Source organism: Thamnophis elegans, chromosome 1, assembly GCF_009769535.1.
Source record: "Thamnophis elegans isolate rThaEle1 chromosome 1, rThaEle1.pri, whole genome shotgun sequence".
NCBI classification, from domain to species: domain Eukaryota; kingdom Metazoa; phylum Chordata; class Lepidosauria; order Squamata; family Colubridae; genus Thamnophis; species Thamnophis elegans.
In genome coordinates this window covers 33,903,560-33,925,097 of record NC_045541.1, presented here as the reverse complement: position 1 = coordinate 33,925,097, position 21,538 = coordinate 33,903,560, and the positions used below count along the sequence as shown (strand labels likewise).

Genomic DNA, 21,538 nt, shown 5'->3' with positions numbered 1-21,538 from the left:
CGGATTTCACTGTGATAAGTGGAGAGTTCTTTGAATGAATCTTCCATTATTTAGAAATGATTGGATGTTGCTGTGTTTTGCTTTGAGCTCAGAGAAGAAGCTGAGTTATAAATCTAAGGTTGTGTCCTTTTGAATACTGCCTGTTATTGTGGGCATGTAGGTATGTTTTTTATATTATCTCACCTAGCATTTATTTGAGATACTGAATGGCTAGTTTACTTGCCTACCAACATTAGTAAATTTGCTGAACATTTTAAATGACAATACATTACATTTATAGTTCCAAGCAGACTGCAGAGCAAAAGTGTGGAACTTGTGGCCCTAGTCCAGTGATGGCTAACCTTTTTGTCCTCGTGTGCCAAAAGTGCATGCGCGCAGATGACAGCCACATCATAATACAATGCGCACACTCCCCCGCACACACACCCTGAGCATGTGCCCCATTTTGGGCCTAGCAGGCCTCCCTGAAGCATTCTTGGACCAAAAATGTGGCATGGGGGGGGCGCATCCCACCCCCACGCTCTCACCCTGTGCATGCCTATACTGTTACAGGAATTAGGTCAGCCTTGTATGCAGCTTTATTTCTCTCTAGCATTCATCTCCATTGTTCAGTGATGCATTTCCTGCCTCTCTAAGATTTACCTCTATCTGCTCCTGTGAGGCACTTCCTGTTCCTGTTGCATGTATATCAATGGCTCGTATAGTGTTTTGCAGAGATCCAAAAAGCAGCTGGCCGGCTGGTAGAGTTTAGCTGGGGCTCATGTGCCGGGAGAGGCCTCCGTGTGCCACCTGTGGTACGCATGCTATAGGTTCGGCATCGCAGCCCTAGTCAGTATATTTCAGCTTTCAATTCCCTTCCCCATTAGCCATGTTAGCTGGGGGTCCTGAGAGCAATATCTCAAGGGCCATAGGTTTCCATGCCATTCTACCCATTTGGGGGAAGTCTCAAAAAGTTGTTTTTCCTCAAGAAATGGTTATGTGAGAGTCTGAAGACAACTGCTGTCTCTGATAGCCTCACCCTTGAAGAATATTTTCTTTCCAGAGATTGGAACAGCCCCAACATTAATCTTTAGGAAATCCACAAAGAAACAGCTCTTTCACCGAACGTGGAGGATTATTTATTATTTTTATTTATATCCCTCCTTTATTATTTTTTTATTCAATGAAGCAAACGTACCAAATAATGCTTCCCCCTGCTATTTTCTCCAGGACAACAACCCTGTGAGTTGGGCTAGTATATAAGCAAATAAATGAATATATTAAAAAGTGAGAAGTAATCTATACCAAAACAAGAAGTTGTTCCTACATGTAAGATACAGAATATGTGTCAACTTCTGTCAATTTTCAGATTTGGCAGCATTTTATCATATCCTGTTGAATCCCATTCCAGGCGGTGCTCGACCTTTAGGAACAGCTACAGCTATTGGTAATAGATTTAAAGGCAGATATTAAGCTGGGATGGATTTAAAAGACTATAAGTGTGGATTTGAGAAGCTGGAGGTTTGAACACAGAGCACCTTGCTCACAAACACATAATCAATTCACACCCATATTATAGTACAGTATTTCAGTGAACACCATAACCAGTTTGACAACACTGACTTTTGTGAATTGTGTTGCATTATTTTATTTTTTTTTTAAAAAATACAAACGTGTGAATGTTTTGTACTATGTTTGGAGGGATGGGAACACATCTGAAAAATGACAGAGATCAAAGGAAGAGGAAAAATGGAAAGTCCCAAGTGCAATTCTATGTGTACAGTGCTAAACGGAATCTTATATTCAGCAAAACCTATTAAAAAGTTTTGAAACTGAATTGCCGTCCTGATAATTGAATTAAAAAAAAAAGTTCTACAACTTACAAGGCTTTGTCTGGATTTGTGAGGTAGAAGTTTTTGAAGCATATCCAAATAGAGCGTTCTTCTACCTTGCATGTCACTTGGATACTGACCAGTGATGACCTGATATGTCCAAAGATCTTCTTTACTCCACTGGAAACGGCTGTAGGAACAAAACAGGACAAATGTAACACAATCTTACAAGCATTGTATCTTAAGCTTCTCCTTTCTTGTGTTCATGGCTGGTTGACTCTAAGCCATCTTAAGAAAACCCTGTTTGGACTGAGATGTTTTGGCAAAACTTTGCAAGGTATTCAATCCAAATTGCAGATACCACATCCTCCGCTTGGACAATTCCCTGGTTGCTGGGCTTTCCCAGCTTTCTTTTCCAGGAAAGCGTTTGCCAATCACCTTCCTTCCTCTGGGTGGATCTTCCTGAGTAGACATACTTCTAATTTCTGTATCACCCAGACAAAAATAATAATAATAATAAATGTATACAAATATAAATGAAATTTAAAGCAACTTTATATTTAAAGCATCAACACACATATATTTGCAAAGTCTGCTGCTGCTTCCATGAAAAGCATTTTTCCCCATTAGCCTTGTGAAGAAGCATTTCTCTGGCCTGTTCCCAGTATTGTGGGCCTGGGCAGAGGTGGATTCCTACTGGTTCGGCCGAACCGGTAGTGGTATGGTGGTGTGGGTTGCTGGAATTGGCAGTGACCCAGGTCTGCCATGTCCCCGAACTGGTTCTCCAGTCAGTGCCGTCGACACCACCATCTTGTTTTTAAGTGCTGTGCATGCGCAGAACACCTTTAATTGAATTGTGCATGTGCACAAAATGTGCATCCAGCACATGTGTGTACCTGCACACAAGCGAACTGGCAGTAAAGCCGGCCAGAACCTACCCCTGGCCCTGGGTGTGTATGGAGGCTGTCATCCATTCCTACCCTCCACAAATGGTTGCTGGTTTATGCTGGGGATGAAGCAGCTTCACAGTGTAGATATTTCCAAGAAGATCATCACTGAAACCCTAACAAGCTACTGTACCTTGATGCATAATCAAGTCCTATCATGAACCCTTGTCCATGGGCATAAATAGATCCAACTTGTGTTTCAAAGTGCTGTTTTTTCATTCAGCACAAATATATGTTTTTGTATCTAGGACAAATTCTGATAAGGCCCTCCTCCCCCTCCCCCTGAAGTTCCATTTGAAGAACTAATGGTCGAGGAGGACTATTAACCACGGCCTCGGCCATCATGCAAAAATTGAGCTGTTTTTGTACCCAGTTGCATCTTTTTGGAAAGAGGTGGGCAAAACACCTGGCAGATGGCGGAAAGGACAAAAGCCACTCTGGGTTTCAAATACATAGGCATGAGCACAAGGCAAAGAGGGCAAAGTAAGAATGGGATCCGTCAACAAGAAAAGATCTACTGTGGCTCCCAATAAAAGTGACCAAGCCTCTTTTCTCCTTTGGTTAGTGTCTGTTCCAGTAGTATTGAAAAGTCACAATCCCCCTTGCCTCTCTCTCTCTCTCTCTCTTTTTTGCTGTCCTTCTATTTCTTAAAAAAGAAAGGCTTACAGTACTATGCACTCTTAACACTGGTATTATTCAAGCACAAAAACAGTTGTTAAAAAAAAAAACTCCGAAGCCAAAGGGGCCTAACACACACTAGCTCAGAGGAACACTGACATAACAAAGGAAATAGCCTGCAGCCAAACAAAACAATGTTGTATCTATTAAGAGCTCTGCGTGTAAAAAGCATCCGCCTTTCCATGGCATTCCAGAAATTATTCTTTGCATTACACTCTTTCAAGATTCAGGGTTGTAAATACTGCCAGCCATTAACAACAACTGAAAGGGGAAGGGGAAGGAAGCAGGGCTTAAAATACACAGCATGAAAAAATATTGGCATCATTTTAAAAAAACAAAAAACCTCCAAATTGTAGACATAAAAATCAAGCAGTTTACTTTGAAGGCCATTGGACACATTTAAATATCACACCATGTCAAAATTCTGAGAATCTGAGCTTGTTGTGACCAAGTTTGATCATTCGCACTTTATTCCTCTTGCCAGCAGAAGTGGCTTCACAAATTATTTTTGTGGTTTGTAGTGTGATGTGACAGCGAAGATCCTTGGTCAGATCCTAAGGTGAAATCAGACCATAGTCTGGCTTGTTAAAAGGATTCTCAGTGCATACGTTTCACTCAATACATACAGGTATAGATTTATTGGCTGATCATGTCAGTGAAGTGTAACTAGACTGCTTGCTTGTGGAAAGAGAAAACACATCCAACTACCAGTATGAGACAGTATTCTGCCAATACAATTGTCTCATTTCTAGCATAATCCACATTCTCATGGCAGATTATATTTAGTAATACAGTGTAGACATGAAGAGAAGGGCCCACAAGATGAGACATATCAGTATTGGACTCTCATAAACCATGCAAATACACACACACACACACACACACAACTATCTATCTATCTATCTATCTATCTATCTATCTATCTATCTATCTATCTATCTATCTATCTATCTATCTATCTATCTATCTAGTTTAGCATATGGATGTAAAATTGTTCCAAAAGCACCACAATTGGATAGCTGGGTTTCAACCCAGCTTTTAAATAGCTTGAGTCAGAGGTTTGCTTTAGGAAGATTACTGTGTAATCCAGGAAATCTCCAAGAATCTCTCACTGAAGGGCCTTGATCCCAAGTATATCTCTGGAAGATCAGCCTATTGGAATTCAAAGCATACTTCCAAAAATGCATGTAAAATCTGCATTTACTTATTTATATGATTTATACAGCTGCCCATTTTACATGACTCTGAGCAGTATACACGATTAAAACACAAGAACTCACCACACTGAAAACCTCTACTCCACTCCTGTGACCCAGGGATGAACAACAACTCTCCTCACCACCTACACATCTGACTCAAATGCCTGGGGAAACAGCCGAGGTTTCAATGCAAGCTACGTCATTTATATTTCCAAAAGATTCCATCTAATTTATTTGGGGGGTTGTAAACTGAAATATTAAGTAAAATTTAATTGTAATAGGAATATCTTGCTGCTTCCTCTTGGAACAATTTTTGGTTTGACCGATTTGCAAAGATAGCATCCCAAATGGTTTTCAACATATTTTTTCTCCTCCAAGTAACTCACAGTTTCTTTCTAGCCTGAATTTCAACATCTTTGTTTTTGTTGTTGTAATTTACAAACCAAGGAGCTGTTTAGAGCTCCAGGCAGTATATAGCACTCTTCTTTTTTATCCACACAGCCCTGTAGGTAATACAGAGTGAAAAATGGTGACTGACCTGAATCATTCAGCGAGGCTCTATAGCTGAAGGTCAACCTTAACTTTGGCCGCCTAAGTCCTAATCTGGCACTTCAACGCAGTGGTGGATTCCGGATCCCGTTCCAACCAGTACAGTTGGAACAAGCCCGGCGTTGCCCACATGGACGCACATGTGTCGTACCTGCCAACGACGCCTTCGCAAGCCTCCGCCATGCTTCAGCTACTCAGCGGAGCGTCACACAGGCACTGCATGCGCCATGCACATGTGTGGAAGGGCCAAAGGCTTTAAAAGACAGGTAAGGAGCTCGAGCGGGGGGGTGGGCCCTCGGCAGCACTGTACTGGAACGGTACCCGGTGCTCCAGGCAGGCTCCAGTATGCCCGTACTGTACACTATGCTGACTCTCCTTAGGGAAATCCAAGTGCTCTTGTGGGAAAAACAGCTAGTTGCTAGGAAAGGACGGTGCCTCAGCTGCTCAAAAGTTCAACAGGATCAGCCCTGCTCAGCATCTGGATGGGAATCCCAAAGCTAAAGGCTAAGTAAGAAGCTTATCACCATCTCAAAAAGTAGCAATAGCAAACCACCTCCAGATTATTGCAAAAAACAAAAAAACAAAAAAAAATCCCACCTCTGCAGGGGTGTGTTCATCTCACTCCAGCAACTCAGTTACGCTTAAGGGCTTCTTTACCTTTCCCCTTTTAAGAGAACTTCAGCAAGCACAGATCAATGACCTCATGCCAGCCAGAGCATGCAGGATCTGCAGCCCACTCCCATGCAGGTTTACTTACAAATAAGTCATGCTGTGTTCAGTAGGGTTTATTGTCAGGCAAGTGTACACAGGACTGTAGCTCGAGGTGGGGTGAAACAAAAGCTCACCAGGCAGAGTCCAAATTCAGATTAAATAGAACATGACATACAATAGTAATTATGAAAGCAGGAAGCTTGCCAAAAACAGTGCAGAGTTTCTTTAAATCAGTTCTTCTGAATGAACAAAGCATAAGGAAATGGCTAAGAATGCAGGGATTTTTGAATACAAATAAGTTTATAATTTCTATTACACTATAGTTCAGCTGAAGCATTCTCGGACATTGCGCCTAAACTGTGAAAGATATTTCTTCTGAAGTTATAATCAATACCCTCTGCTTCATTAAGCCCATTAAGGCATATACACTTTAAATTTTGATTGAATTGCTGGTGTATTGTGGTTTATGTTGCAATTATGATATGTTTGTTGTTGCTGTATAGCATTTTGATGATTCCTGAAAAGTTGGGTAAATAGAACAAAATAGAACAAAAGTTGGGCAAATAGAACAAATAACCGGGCAGTTTCAACAGACAGTATGAATCCTGAAGGTGAACTGTTGTTGTTGTTGTTGTTGTTGTTGTTCTCTTTTCTATATCTGTGCACCTTTTTGGACAGTGTTTTAACATTATATCTGAAGCTTTGAACCTTCCTACCTTCACGAGAGTGACTGCAAAGAAGCTGAAAACTTTGGCTGCTATCTTTAAACTAATCAGGCCTTCCTTTTCATGTCTTCATATGAGCTTAGTTTAAACTCTGGTTAGTAAAGAAAGCATTGATTGAGGTTTGAACAACCCAAGTTCCCTGCAATTTTGGTATAAGGTAGAAACAAGCTGCGATTAGTTCAACAATGAACACCTCCTGTTTGAAGATGTCCTTAAACAGGAATGAAAGGCTTTATAAGCTTATGCCCAATGATGCATCTGAGCTAGTCCTATATAATGTAGTTCTGCACCATCATTATTCTTTCATATTACTGTTTCTGAAAATAAAAATTATCAAAAATCTTTCTTTAAAATTTATTTTTCAGATCAATAGGAATAACAGACACCTAAAAGAGCTGTGGTGGTGCAGTGCTTAGAATGCAGCATTACAGGCAAACTCTGCCCACAGCCAGGAGTTTGATCCTGACAGGCTTAAGGTTGACTCAATCCTCCAACCTTCTGAAGTTGATAAAATGAGGACCCAGATTGTTGAGGACAATATGCTGACTCTGTAAACTGCTTAGAGAGAGCTGCAAAGCATTGTAAAACAGTATATAAATCTAAGTACTAAAAGGCTTATTGAGAATCAAAAACAAAGAACAACACTATCAACTTTGTCACAATTAGATAGAATTAGCCCAGAATAATTTCTGAAATGCTGAAAGATCCTTATTTAAAATCTCATAAATTATTGCCTTTTTTATTTGTCAGTTACTGAATTCTCGAAAACAGGTATGCACAGCCACCTTATCTTTTAATACATCTGCCACCAATGCTGCATAAAATCTAAATAATAACCAATTATCACTGTGCTCTCAAGGTGTTTAGAATATGTATTTCCCCTCTTAAACCAAGATATCAGAAACCTGGTTTCTATCCAGGAACAAAAATGGTAACAAAGAATTAGGAAAGGTTTTTTTAGCGTTGGTTCTGAAAAGGATTACATAAAAAAATGACCTTTCCAACTTGATCTTAAATATTAGGTGGCATTCAACCACAAGACAACAACAGCAATTATAATTTTCCAGTGAGGGGTTATGTCCTCACAGCCTGCTGCCCAGCATTAGAATTCCTCCTTAGATTGGAACTGATTCTTCTCCAGTAGATTCTATTCAAAGCACAATCTCAGGCTCCCTTCTATTTGCAGCATTCACAGCCTTTCTCTGTCTGTGACCTTATGAGTACTCCATTGTTGGGAAGATGCACAGATTTCTCTTTGTAAACTCAAAGGAACCCATTGCTGCTGTCCCTAGTCAATGTCAGCATTTTACACATTTCTCAGCTGTGGTTGTTTTCTTAATGGGCAATATAAGCATGCAGTGGTGGCTTATTTGTTGCCCAATGTGATATAATATTGGAGAGGATCTTCTAAAGTATCATGCAGTAGGATGGGTAAATTATGGAAAGCCATGAAAGGAGCTAGTCAATCAGAACACAGAGGTGACACTATTGGAGTAGAATAAATATAGCTTCTGTTCTGTTCTCAGAAAAGTCATAAATTTTGTCCAGCTTCCTTTGGCCCAGATGAACTTTCTTAACAAAATACCCAACAGGTACAGACACCAAATAGAAAGAATATTGGATATGCAATGCTCAAGACAATAACATACAGACATCCTGAAAAAGGTTTCTGGAGAAGTCAGTAGAAGAAAAAGACAGATACTGTTGATTTAGTAAATGGGGAAGAACTATAACAAAGTGGTGGAACATTCACTGAGTATTTAGAAGATGCTGTTCAGTCCCTGAATAAGGCTGGGAAAGACACTTGTCTGAAGGGTGACAGTATAAAAATGGGCAGAGAACCTACAACCGCTGAAGTTGCTGAATTTGAGTGACTCTAGTCACCATGGCTAGATAAAGGATGCTTGCTTTGATGTTGACAGTATTGAATTAGATGGACCAAACTGGCATAAGAGGGTGTGCAGCATCTTTAAAAATATACCATCAGCTGAGATGCACTAAAAGCAGAGCTAAATACCAATGCTAATACAAAAGCATACATATAGTGAGGTGACTCAGGTACAAAAGCAAGGTAGATCACAATGTTTCCCTCTATAAAAAGAAAATTAAGGCTGTGTTTCTCAAAAGGCTTTTGAGAATTTGAATATCTAGTTAGGCTAGTCAGTAGGGTTACTGCCAATTTGCAAGGAAAACATGTGACAGAGAAAGGGAGAGGTGACAAGGAAGGGCTAGTGGAAATATCTAACTATACTGCAAACCAAGCATGTTTTTGCATTACTTTACATTACTTTTCTAGACAGAGAGTTATCTCTGCTCATCTTTCACCCCATGCCAATAGCAATTAAAATGCACCATGATAAAATCTCAGGTCATGGAAGTTAGGTCATGATATAGATTGGATTCACAGATCATGGTAAGCCACAACATAGCCATGTTTAATTGAGTAATTCTAGAAGTAGGATTTAAATAATTTAACAACTGGTTCTCTGCCCTAATGATTTCTTCCAACAACCAGTTCACCAAACTGCTCAGAATCTTAACAACCAGTTCTCCAAAAGTGGTATGAACTGGCTGAATCCCACCACTGAGGAACTCCCCTTAAGAATTATTTGGAAGCCTCAAATAGTTTAGGGAATTTAAGTTTGTAATGGCTTTTAGAATAGTAAAAGAAAAAGAAAATCCAAAGAAATGCACACATGATTAAAAAATACATATCAAGTGGTTTAAAAATGAGTGAAAAAATACAACAGGAAAAGCATAAAATATAAGATATTCATTCGTAATACACTTATATAGCTAACATGTTTTTAGCCTACTCTTTTGTATTAGTCCCATATTATATTTATCCATACAAAGTTTATGTCTATATGCAATCTGCTTGAAACCACCAAGTGTAATCAAAGCTTCAGTCCATCGAGTATTGGGGCAATAGATTTATCTTTCCAATGTTGCAGTCTTTTAACTATAATAAGGGCATGGAGAATTCTACATAGTCCAGTTGTCAAGGTTCATGTACTAGGTATGTAATTCAACACAATATTATCCTCTGAAAATGATAGCTTTGGGTTAACAGGCATGTTTATATAACCCACTACTTTCTCCCAAAATTTGCTAAGTATGGGACATTGTAAAAACATATTTTAAGCAAATATTGTCTTTCTTACAGCTCCAACAAAATGTTGCCTCAGGCAATCCTTTCTATACAGGATAATGGAATCCAATAAATTCTAAATATTACTTTTTTGTTGTATAAATCATAGTTTAAGATGCACTGATACTCTTGCTATAAAAGTTAAAACACATCCCCATTGTAATTATGGATCCACTAATGTTTACCCATATAACTAATATGAGAGCAATGGCTATCTGTTATTTTTTAGGGGCAATTCAACTGCTGGTTGCACTTTTTAAAACTCACTGTGGCTGAAGGCCTAAATATAGTATTTCTGAGACCTCCAAGATGAAACTGCCAGTGTGAAAAGATCAGGGAGAAAAAGCATGTTTCAGAGCTCACTTGGCAATGGAATGCCATCTACACAGTCACTGTAGTAGAGCATTTTCAATATGGCTTCTTTCTTTGGAAGAGTCCCCCCTCCCACTCCAAATAGCTGAGCCATTCCCTCCCTCTTACATTTTGCTTGGTTAGACGTTTGGCTTTTTACAAAGGCATTGGGAATGATGGAGGTTACGCACGCTCAATTGGTTCTGTACCAGACAATTATTTGTTACTATTTCTGTTAATTTTATCCCCCCAATTATTTGTTATTATTCTCGTGAGCTTTATTTATGCATATGCCTTTTGAGCTGCTCAGAGTTTATGGAAATGGTATCTCATATAAGTTAAAGTGATAAACAAGGAAGCCACAATTGGCTAGGTAACATGCTGAAGCCATGAATAGTGACCTAAAACTCAAAATGGCTAGATTTGCCTAGTAATGGAAGCTAAAAAGAAACAAATTACATTATTGTTTAGTAAGTGGCACAGTGGTTAGAATGCAGTACTGCAGGCTACTTCTGCTGATCACCGGCTGCCAGAAGTTTGGCAGATTGAATCTCATCAGGCTCAAGGTTGACTCAGCCTTCCATCCTTCCAAGGTCTATAAAATGAGGACCCAGATTGTTGGGGGCAATATGCTGATTTTGTAAATTGCTTAGAGGGGACTGTAAAGCACTGTGAGGCGGTATTTAAGTTTAAGTGCTATTGCTAGTACTATTAGTACAATTTATAAACCCAGCCACATTTTAAGCAGCAAATCTTGCTAACTCAGTCTAGTTCTCCCTTTGGCATTGTAGAAATGCAAGTATTCACATCCCAACTTGTTTCACTTTGAGAAAAGAAATTACTTCTGAGAAATAGAAACACACAGCCTGAATGTTATGTATCATGCTTCATTAATTTTAAATGTCAGGGAGTGACATTCTTATTAAAACATGGCATCATTTCTTTTTTTCAAAAGAAATATGAAAAAGAATAGAAAATCACACAAATATATCAATGTAAAGTATATCACTTTTTCAAACACTAAGAAAATTAAAGTTTTTTTGAAAATGAAAAAAGAGGACTGTAAAAGTGTTTTGCATACATGCACTTTTAATTCTGAATATATTAATCTAAAGGCCAGACTTAATGGAAAGTAGAAAGGGTTATGAGCAGATAGATGATAGATAGATAGATAGATAGATAGATAGATAGATAGATAGGTAGGTAGGTAGGTAGGTAGGTAGGTAGGTAGGTAGGTAGGTAGGTAGGTAGGTAGATAGATAGATAGATAGATAGATAGATAGATAGATAGATAGATAGATAGATAGATATAAATACATAAACACACACACGCGTGTGTGTGTGTGTATGCACACAAGCACACTTCAGCAAGTCTTTTGAATGTTCACTGAATAAAGATGATCTCCTCCGCAGCCCCCCCCCCCCCCCAGTATTACTAACTTTTTAGTTAAGAAAGCAAATATTTAGGCACATTCAGTCCACTAACCAGAAACATTTACTTTTGGCTGAAGACTGAAATTTGGCATGACAATCCAGAAGGCTGGTCCAAGATTTTGCTGCAACCCACTTGCCTTCAAGAATGTATGATAAATTGTGGTTTCAAGATGAACTGAAGTACAGTTTGTTTGGACATATTATAAAATAGGAAATAGGTTGGCTGGGTTTTCCCTGCTAATTATGGTGAAAAATCTGAAGTGATCACTATCACATTAACAGTAACAACAAACCTTCACTATGGTATGCATTCTGCAGGAACAGACTCGCATCAGTTCACATCAGATACAATACAGGTCTTGGGAAAAACAATTCCTTATAAAAACTTTTATAAAATCTTTGTAGAACTGGCATAGTGACCTAACATAAGACTTTGGAGACATCTCAACAGTTTAATAGCTACCATCACTCCTGTAAAAATAAATTTCACTTGGAAAAAAGGTCTGTTTTATTTCAATGCAATTTATTTCTACCGTTGTGTATGAAAGATGAAAGCATTTGAAACATTAGGCCAAATTTAGATGCTTAAGAATCTTGGCTCCCATCACATTCAAACAACCATGCAAGACACATGTAACACCGTTTGCACTATGTCAGAACTGAAACATTGTTGATGAACATGGGAGGGTTGAAATGTTCACCCTCATTCTACAAAGCCGAAACATACATTAAAAAATGAAAGGTGTATGTGGGGCTGTTTTTTCTCACAATCTTCTTCTTAGTAGTTCTTTCTTTCTTTCTTTCTTTCTTTCTTTCTTTCTTTCTTTCTTTCTTTCTTTCTTTCTTCCTTCCTTCCTTCCTTCCTTCCTTTCTTTCTTCCTTTCCTTTCCTTTCCTTTCTTTCCTTCTTTCTTTCTTTTTGAGCATCCAGAGGAATCACAGAAAGGACTGCTTGTATTCCAGATTAGTCTCCAATAGCCAGATCTGAATCACTGCCCATTTTCATCTTTCCTCCCAAATATTCACACTGACAGTACTTTTTGATATTTGAAAAGGTATTCCTTAAAAAAAATACCAAGGTTTAGTTTCAACTGTTTTACTGTTTTCTGTTTGCTCCACTTGCTCAGCTAGCAAAACAGTTTCTTTTCAGTCTATTTCAGAATGCTCTATGCACATGTTTTTGTAGAGATAGGCAATTATTGACTTGCAATTTATCCATGGGTGTCAGCAAGATCTCGGCTCCAAATCCCCATCTTACTATTGTGTGCTACGTGGGGTCCTCAATAATGCCCTGTGAATGAACAATTCTGGGAACTGCGCCTTTTTCCCCCTGCTGAAAGCACATGCAATGCATGGCCACCAAGTTCTTTCAATTCCAGGTGCACAGAGAAATGAGGCACTTGAGAGATGGGGTCTTGCTAAGTTGGACCCACCCTAAAGATGAGGGACAAGCTGGATCCACCCTCCTGATCTGCTCCAATTTTCCACCCGGAACAGTATCATGAGGTGGTTCTAAAACAACTCTACATTTTTGCCGACCACTAAGCACAAGAAAACACTTTGAATCGCAACTGTAGCAGAATATTGCATTGCTGGCACAGTGTGTTCATTTATTGCAGATGTTTCATTACCCAAACTAGGTAACATAATTAGATCCAGCACTGATGATGTTACCTAGTTTGGGTAACGAAACGTCTGCAAGAAAACAACCAAGCTCAGAGAGCACTAAGAATCCCTCATTTCAATCCTGAACTACAAATATTCTCCTTTATTGGTACAGAATGTTCAGAACATGTCTGCAGGACAGCCTCCTGAACAGGATGATGATGATGATGATGATGATGATGATGATGATGATGATGATGATGATATCTATTCAATTGTGTCTGATTCTTTGGACCAGTTCACTAAGGAAAGAATCACCCTAATGGGTCAAGTAATTAAATGTGGTGGTGAGAAGTTTATATTTTCAGGCTTGCAAAATTGTGTTAATATAGCCTTACATTAAGGTAGAATTAGCTCCTCTAATCATGTTTTCTGTCTGTTTAATCTGGAAGGGCCAACATCAGTCTTACATTTCTGAAAGTTACAAACTTCCTTTAACTGCTTGATACATTAGGGCTGGTCCTTCCTAAATTTCTTTTGCTGACCATTAGGTTCCTGTCTCTCTTGTCTGATTGTTTCTTAGGCAGCATTTCTTCCACTCGTTCCCCAAGGTCATCCACACGTTCCATGACAATAAAGCAGGTGTAGATGTTCTTTTGATATTCTTAAAAAAAATGCCATGACTTCTTCTGAAGCCTGCTTGAACATCTGGCAATTTCCTTTTGATGGCCAGTGCCAGATGTTGTTGTATGATCTTAAGGAGAATCTTGCTAGCATGAGAGATGAGAGTAACTGTGTGGTAATTGCAGCAATCCATGAAGTCCACCTTATTTGGCAATGGAATGAATACTGCTCATTTCCAATCTTGTGGCCATTTGTTCATTTCCCAACTTTTCTGGAACAAGGCTATGATGGCTGTGGGTGGTATGGGCTTCAGCAATTCTGCAGGGATGGTATCAATACCTGGGGCCTTGTTATTTGGTTGTTGGCTCATTGCCCACAAACTTCTTCCTGGAGGAAGCTGGTTCTATTTCTGCTCCCCCTTCCTTATCATTCTGAGTAGGCTGGGCCTCTTGGTTACTGGCACACTGCTCTTCTCAATATTCACACCATCTGTTCTTAACACCTTGTTGGTCAAACTGTTCTTTCCCTTGCTTCTTTTTATCAATGCTTTTATGAGCAGTAGATGATCTTTGAATCCTTTCGATTTGCATGCAGATGTATCCCTAATGTGGCTCTTCAATCAGTCCTCTTGTAGTTGCTTGCAATGCTGTCCCAATAAACTTTGTTGTCTTTCCTTGCTGCTCTTTGGACATCCACATTCAGTCTTCTTGCTTCCTCATTTCTGGCTGCTTTGGCTGCTTTTCATTCCCCAGCTATTCTGATGGTTATATCTAAGAGCCAGTTGTGCTTTTCTGAATGGGATGTGTTCAACTGCTGCTTCAATGATGGTCGATTGCCTTTCTTGCCACAGTTCATTGGGCATCTTTTCAGCACTGCCCAGCAGCTCAAACCTATTTTTCACCTCAACTGCATACATGGAAGGATTTTTTTCATGTCAAACTTCTTTTATGGTGTTGACTTTTTGACAGTGTAATTTGACTCTGATCTTTGCCACAATAATTCATGATCTGAACCACAATTGGCACTTAGATATGTCTTGATCGCAAGGACTGAACTGGATCATCTACTACATGGGACATGGTTGATCTGATTACAGTGCAATTTATTTGGTGAGGTCTAAGCATATAAGCGATGTTTCCATTGTTTGAACCAAATATTCATGATTCAAAATTGTTTTTTGTGGCAAAATTGAAGCAACCAATCACCTCCACCATCTACCAGGCAATCAAAAAGCCGTTGGAACAGCCAGCAGCATGGCATCTCATGGAATGTCTACTCGCCACCCTCTAGGGGCTGCAGGTGTAAATGGGCCACTCAGACAAGGCTCAGGCCCCTAGTGCCTTCCTTATGGAAGCCAAATCCAATTAATCCCAAAAGTGTCACTCATCTCACATACAGTAATCAATTCACTGTGGAGCAGATAGGTAACACATCCATCCTCACTGAGGGACTGAGTCGAAAGCTGGGTCTGCCTGGCAATAGGGACGTGCTTAACAGCTTCATCAGACTCAGTCTTATCAGTGAGAGGATGATGTCAACCCAGTCTGGATGCTACCTCCACTATGGAGAAGCAATCACTTGCACCATTCCTTTCCCCAAGTCCAAAGCCAACACTGATGCCTGTTTCTCCTTGGCTGTCAACTTTTACACTGAAATTGCCCAGTATGTAAATGAAGTCGTGTGTGTGTGTGTGTGTGTGTGTGTGTGTGTGTGCGCGCGCGCGCACTTGCTTCAGTTTTTTTTTATATTAGCATAGAAACCCTCTATTTTAAGCTTCTCTTGCATTAGTTATTGGGACATAGACTTGGACAACTGTGATACTGAGGGCTCTGGCGCAGATTTGGGTGATCGTAATGTGATCACATTAACGATCAAGAAGCTTTCCATTGCTTGGGGAAGTTTCTTGCTTGTGATAAATGCTACTCCACTTGTTTTTTTAGTGTCCTGAATAATAGAGTATACATTCCTCAGACTGGAAATAGTCATTGTCTATCCAGTGTAACTCAATGATGCCAAGGTGGTCGGTTTTCAACCTGGCTCTTTACCCTGGCTCATTCCTCAGACATTCCACATTGTTATGTGATTTGTTTTTGTACAGCATAGACCCTTATTTTCACCAATGGCTGCATCAGCAGTTGGGGGTTCCTGCTGGATTTGCCCAAGGCACATCTTTAATGTTTTGACTATCCACTGGAGGCTCTTGATATTTCCCAGTAGCTTGTTGTTACCTTCTAACCTGAGGTCCCACTATGAGCACTATTGTCTGATTCATTTGGGAGCCTATCCATAACATTTTCTTGCTGGGGTCTTTTCAAGCTAGGCTGCCATGTCTTATCTCAATCCTCCTCATTTATCCAGGCTTGGCATTGACATGTAAATGCATGGCTGGGCTTAGAAAAGATTAAATGGGAGAGTCTACAGGTACACCCTCAGATCAAAAAGATGTTGCATATGAAAAGCTAGCTGATCAGGAAGGAAGCTTTGCACAGCAACAGTCTGAATGGGTCACAATCAGGAAAATAGAAAGCCATTGATGCTCCCATGCTTATTCCTTCTCCATTGTCCCCACCTGTTCTTTACGAGTAAAGATTTGTTTTTCCCTTCTGCTTTTTTATCATTGTGTCTCAGTTTAACTTCACATGACAGTTCTGAGGCTAGGACAGCCCCATGAACTTCTTGGAATAAGGATATCCAAAAGCAACATTGCTATATCCAGGTACTGTATGTGGTACTTTTATGGCTCAGGGTAGGGATTTTATATTATATGTGGTTAATCTTTGGTGAGATTCACAGCCTTTGGGGCTGGTTGGTAGCTCAACAGCTCGAGTCCTAACCAAGGACCTAGGAACTGTTAAGGTAATGTTGGAGGATATAAGCTGTTCCAAGTAGGGTGGTTTTTTGTAGAATCAGAATGTTCAAGTCTGATAAATTTAAAATTTCCAAATAGCGAGGTAGCCCTTTAGGTATTGTTTCAAGGGCTCCAATTACAATCAGGACAACACACAATTTCTTATTCCACAGTAGCTCAACTTCAATTTGCAAGTCCTGGTACTTTGTGATTTTTTTCTTGCTGCTTATCTTCAATTTGTGCATCTCCAGGTATTGCAATGTCAATGAACCATACTTTTTTATTTTCAACTATTGTTATGTCAGGTGTGTTGTGGGCCAAGTGCCTGCCAGTCTGAATTCTGAAGTCCCACAAGATCTTGACTTTCTCATTCTCTAAAACCTTCTGATGTTCCCAGTGGGTTTTGCTGTACTCAAATCCAAACTTTTGGCACAATTTCCAGTAAATGATCTTAGCAACGCAATCATTGCATTGTAGGTAGTCAGTTTGTGAAATTTTGCTGCACCCACTGATCAAGTGGTCGACTGTCTTGAATTTCTCATTATAGAGGCAACATTTGCTGTTGGTGGTAACATCTTGAATTTTTGCCTTCATGCAGTTTGTGGCTAAGGCTGTTCTTGAGCTGCCAAAATAAAGCCTTCTGTTTCATTTTTCAGTGCTCCTGATCTTAACCAGTTCCAAGTTAGCTTTTGGTCAGCTTTGCCTTCAATACTTTTCAAGTATTGACTATGCATAGCTTTGTTTATCCAATTTTCAGCTCGCTTCTCAATTACTTCTTTCTTATATTCAGCTTTTGACTTAGTTGTCTTTAAAAGGACTCCTTTATTTACTTCCTTAATCATTGGTTCTTCACTTTTCTGGATGTAATCATTCAAGCTGTGTTTTTCTTCTTCCAGTCTGTTTTACTTGGAGTCCTCGACTACCCTCTGCTCTTGGTAGATATAATCGGTTTTTTTTTTGTTGTTGTTGTTGTTATTATTATTCGTTAATATTCAAGGAACCTATGCCTTATTTATAAACTCTGAGCTTCTACCCATTATGAAGTAGGTTAAGCTGGATCATGTTTTTTTCCTGCTCTAACTGGAAAATGCTACATTAAAAGAATATGATCCATTTTTCTACAAGATTTAGCCCAATTTGCTGCAGATATTAAAATTTGGCAGCTACTATGCAACATAGCTATCATTTTTCCACAAGGAAAAAGATGCAACTATCATTATTTGGTTTCAGAACTAAAACCTGGCAGTGGCCTAAATGCAAACACCCTCAGGCAGCTGCTTTATATTTCTTCTGAATCAGACTTACCCCAAGCTAATCCTCTGGCTTGATATTCTCTAAAGAACATAAACACCTCCTAAAGAGTCTCCTGTTACTATAGTCCCCTAGTACTCTGATAGGACAATGTAAAAGCCATGTACCATTTCACTGAGTTTGAGTCAAACTGTAACAAGATGTCAGCTTTCATATGGAGCGAAAACATCCAGCTGCAGAGCTGATGTGGTAGATACATTAGGCTTTCCTGATGCAATCTCAAATTTAACAGGTCATGAAGGATAAGGAAAGAGGGCTCCTTAGACACATTTATTCTGAAAGAAGTACTGTAATAACGGATTAGAAAATATTTATTACAATAAATTTCCAGTTGTCCATAAGGGGTGAACATGCAAAACAACAGCAGCAACAAAAACAAACCTCATGCAAACAAGAGCATAGACACATTCTGATATTTATCTCAGCATGTACATCTTTCTTAGGCCTAAAAAAAAGTGCAGTTGCTTTAAGAATCACATTGAAGACTTATGCATGCTACAATGAATAGCGGGGCTGAACTTGCATATGCTCCAAAGTACTTTTTGCAAATTGGTTTTGAAGAATGCATAGACTAAATATCTATGGTATCTTTAATAGTATAGTTGCCATTAAAATAGCCTTAAGAGTTTAGGCGTTGGCATGTTACAGAATAATAGAAAAAGGAAAGGGGAATCTTGGAGATCAATTATTCCACCCCACTGCCCAGGCAAATTAATACTATATGCTCTTTGATGGACAATCCAGCTTCTCTTTAAGTGTTTCCAATGAAGGAGAATCTATATCTTCCTGGGGCAGTCCATTCCATTGTTGAACAGCTCTTAACTTTAAGAAAATTGCAATGATGTCAAACCAAAAGCTACTTCCTTGTAATTTAAATCCATTGTTTCTTGTCTTGTCTTTTGGAACAACTTTAAACAATTCTGGGCTGTCTTCTAAATGACTGCATTACAGATACTTGAAGCTTTCATGTCTCCCCAGTCTTGTTTTCTTCAGAGTTGTCTGTTCTTTATAACTTTTTTCTTTCTTTCAAGCCCCTTATGAGCTTGGCAGAGCATGAACTCTGAACATAGTCCAGTGTATCAACATCCCTCCCAAGATACGGTGCCCAGAATTGGGTACAAAACTATAGGCCAGGGGTGTCAAACTCAAGGCCCGGGGGCCGGATCTGGCCTGCAGGGTATTTAGATCTGGCCCATGGGGCTGCCCTGGAAACAATAAAGGATCGGCCTGTGGTGCTTCTGCCAGCAAAAACAGGCTCCCGAGCTCTGTTTTCAGCTGCCCTGGCCTCCTGCAACCCTCTGCCAATGAAAGCGGAACTCGGGAGCCTGTTTTTGCTGGCAGAGCACTCGGGCCACCACAGGTGTCCTTGACAGGAGTTGAGCTGACCATGCCCACCCCAGCCATGCCCACCCTGGTCCCCCAACATCAAACACAACCCTGATGCATCCCTCAATTAAATTGAGGCTGATTAAATTGAGTTTAAGCCATGAAAAATAAAGAGAAATAATGCTTTGTTCTTTTTGGCCTAATGCCTTCTCCAAGAATGACTATGCCACTTTCAGAGTTTTGGGAATTTAAGCAAATTTTGATAGAATCTCCAGATGAAAAGCTCTTTCCTTTGCTTATTGGCTTATAACATTGTCATAAAGAGGCTCTGAAGCAAGGCTTCTTCCAATAGCTTTTCTGTTATTGAGAATCCATGGAAAATGTTTCCCATGTGAAGTTCAAGATGGGTGAAGACCTTTTTCAGCAAATCATTCAGGCCTACCAGAGTCATGTGTTCTCCTCATCACCTGAATAATAGCTAAGCTATTTTTTTTCACAGCTGAAGCCAGAGAGAGAGCGGGGGGAGGGAGGGAGGGATATTATAGCTGCAGTAAACATGGATATTATGTCAAATGTAGTCAAGAAGACTAGATCCCCCCCCTCTCAAAATTTAGATATCTAAGCAGCTGTCTTCCCACTCTATCCACAGCTTTCATACACAAAATCTGGGCAAAGAACAGTATTTATTCAGTTTAGCAAACAATGCTTGAATAAGTAAAGAAAAAGGATGCCCACAAGTTCAGAACTGCCAATTTTGTCCCTAGGAATGCCAATGTAACTTAGCCCTGTGACCTTACTCACAATTAATTCTAAGCCATCAATGAGCAAAGATACCCCTGGTGATCTAAAACGATGCAAAAATTATCTGTGATATATCTAGCTTCTCTATATGACAATAGCAAACTAAATTACAAAATATCCTGCTGCCACACAAAATGATCACCAGAGGAATATGCAATATATACTCCAACCACCAGGTGGTGGAATGGGCCACTTGCAGCTCCTTTTCTTTCTGCAACTCCAAACCAACAGAAATTACTACTGTAAGAGACCCAAGATTTCTTCAGCCATTTTTCTCTTGAAGCAAATGGGATGACAATCTCTTCAGATTGAGGTTTCTCCCTTGTACAGTCAATGTATTACTTTCTTCTATGGGCTTAGATGTCGATTTCAACTGCCATTGGTTCAATATCATTAGTCTTCTGATCCCATACACAACTGTGTCACTAATTAAGTATTTGATTCCCCATGATGCAGGAATCTGGATTGTGCGGCATATGGTTCCTTAGTAGAACAGGCTTGCTTATAGCAGGGGTATCAAACTTGTGGCCCGCAGGCCAGATGCGCCATGTACTGGCCACGCCCACCCCCATTTTAGCGAAGGGGGGGAAAGTCATGATACATCATGTGACAACAATGTGACGCTGCAAGTTTGACATCCCTGGCTTAGAACCAGGAACTGTGTAGGAGAGAGAATGCCTTGAAAGCCATGAAGATCAGATAAGAAAGGATAAGATAAGCAGGGCTTGAATCCATTCCAAGAAACTAATATGAGAAAATGTCTTAGACAAGCACTCCCTACTTCACATGATGATAAAGGCAAGGGGGCAGGGGAGCACATTCAGATTTCCAAGATTCTGTTACAATACCTCCTCTAATAAAAGTGGCCTTGACCTATATGGCATTGGTTTCTTAGTTTGGTCTACCTTATATGACTGACAGGAACTACCCACTGTGGGCCTACCGCAGACACCAGCCTGTTTACCCTTGAACGCTCAACAGCATTGGAAACATGACCCTGCAGTTTGCCATCTTCAAATGACTTCATACTCCCTGAGCTGGCATTAAGTCTACTGGGCAAGTATTTGCCTTAGTGCAAATATCGCCTCTGCAGCTAGGGCTTTGGGTCAAGACTTACAATTTGGGAAAGACACAACATGCAAGCTGTTGCCTTCTTCAATAGCTTGAAAGACTTTTCCAAGTTTTCTATCCAAAGGTTCAGTCGGAATGTCAATAGAATGTCTACATTTTTATAGAAAACAAGTACAAGTATAGCCCAAAATCTAAGCCTAGAAATCCATAACCAAGAAGTGAAGGATTCAGTTTATTCTCTGGTACAGGATTCAGCTGTACCTCTGTCTTGTTCGCCAAAGGAGTCAAAATGCTTGGCAGATGAATGTAACTGGTTAACTTGTCCACTTTGAGTATGAAGTAGAAAGAGGTATTAATATTTCATAGTCAGCTAAGGTAGAAAAAAAAATCCAAACAG

General features: G+C 39.7%; 1 protein-coding gene across 1 annotated transcript in view; it reads right to left on the bottom strand.

The window, feature by feature from the left end:
* Positions 1-21,538, bottom strand: part of CCDC148 (coiled-coil domain containing 148) — a 104,338-nt gene that overhangs the window by 62,642 nt on the left and 20,158 nt on the right. Inside the window, exon 7 of the mRNA XM_032211141.1 lies at positions 1,863-2,001. Within this exon, the coding sequence (XP_032067032.1) occupies positions 1,863-2,001 (139 nt within the window). The remainder of the gene's footprint in view (positions 1-1,862; positions 2,002-21,538) is intronic.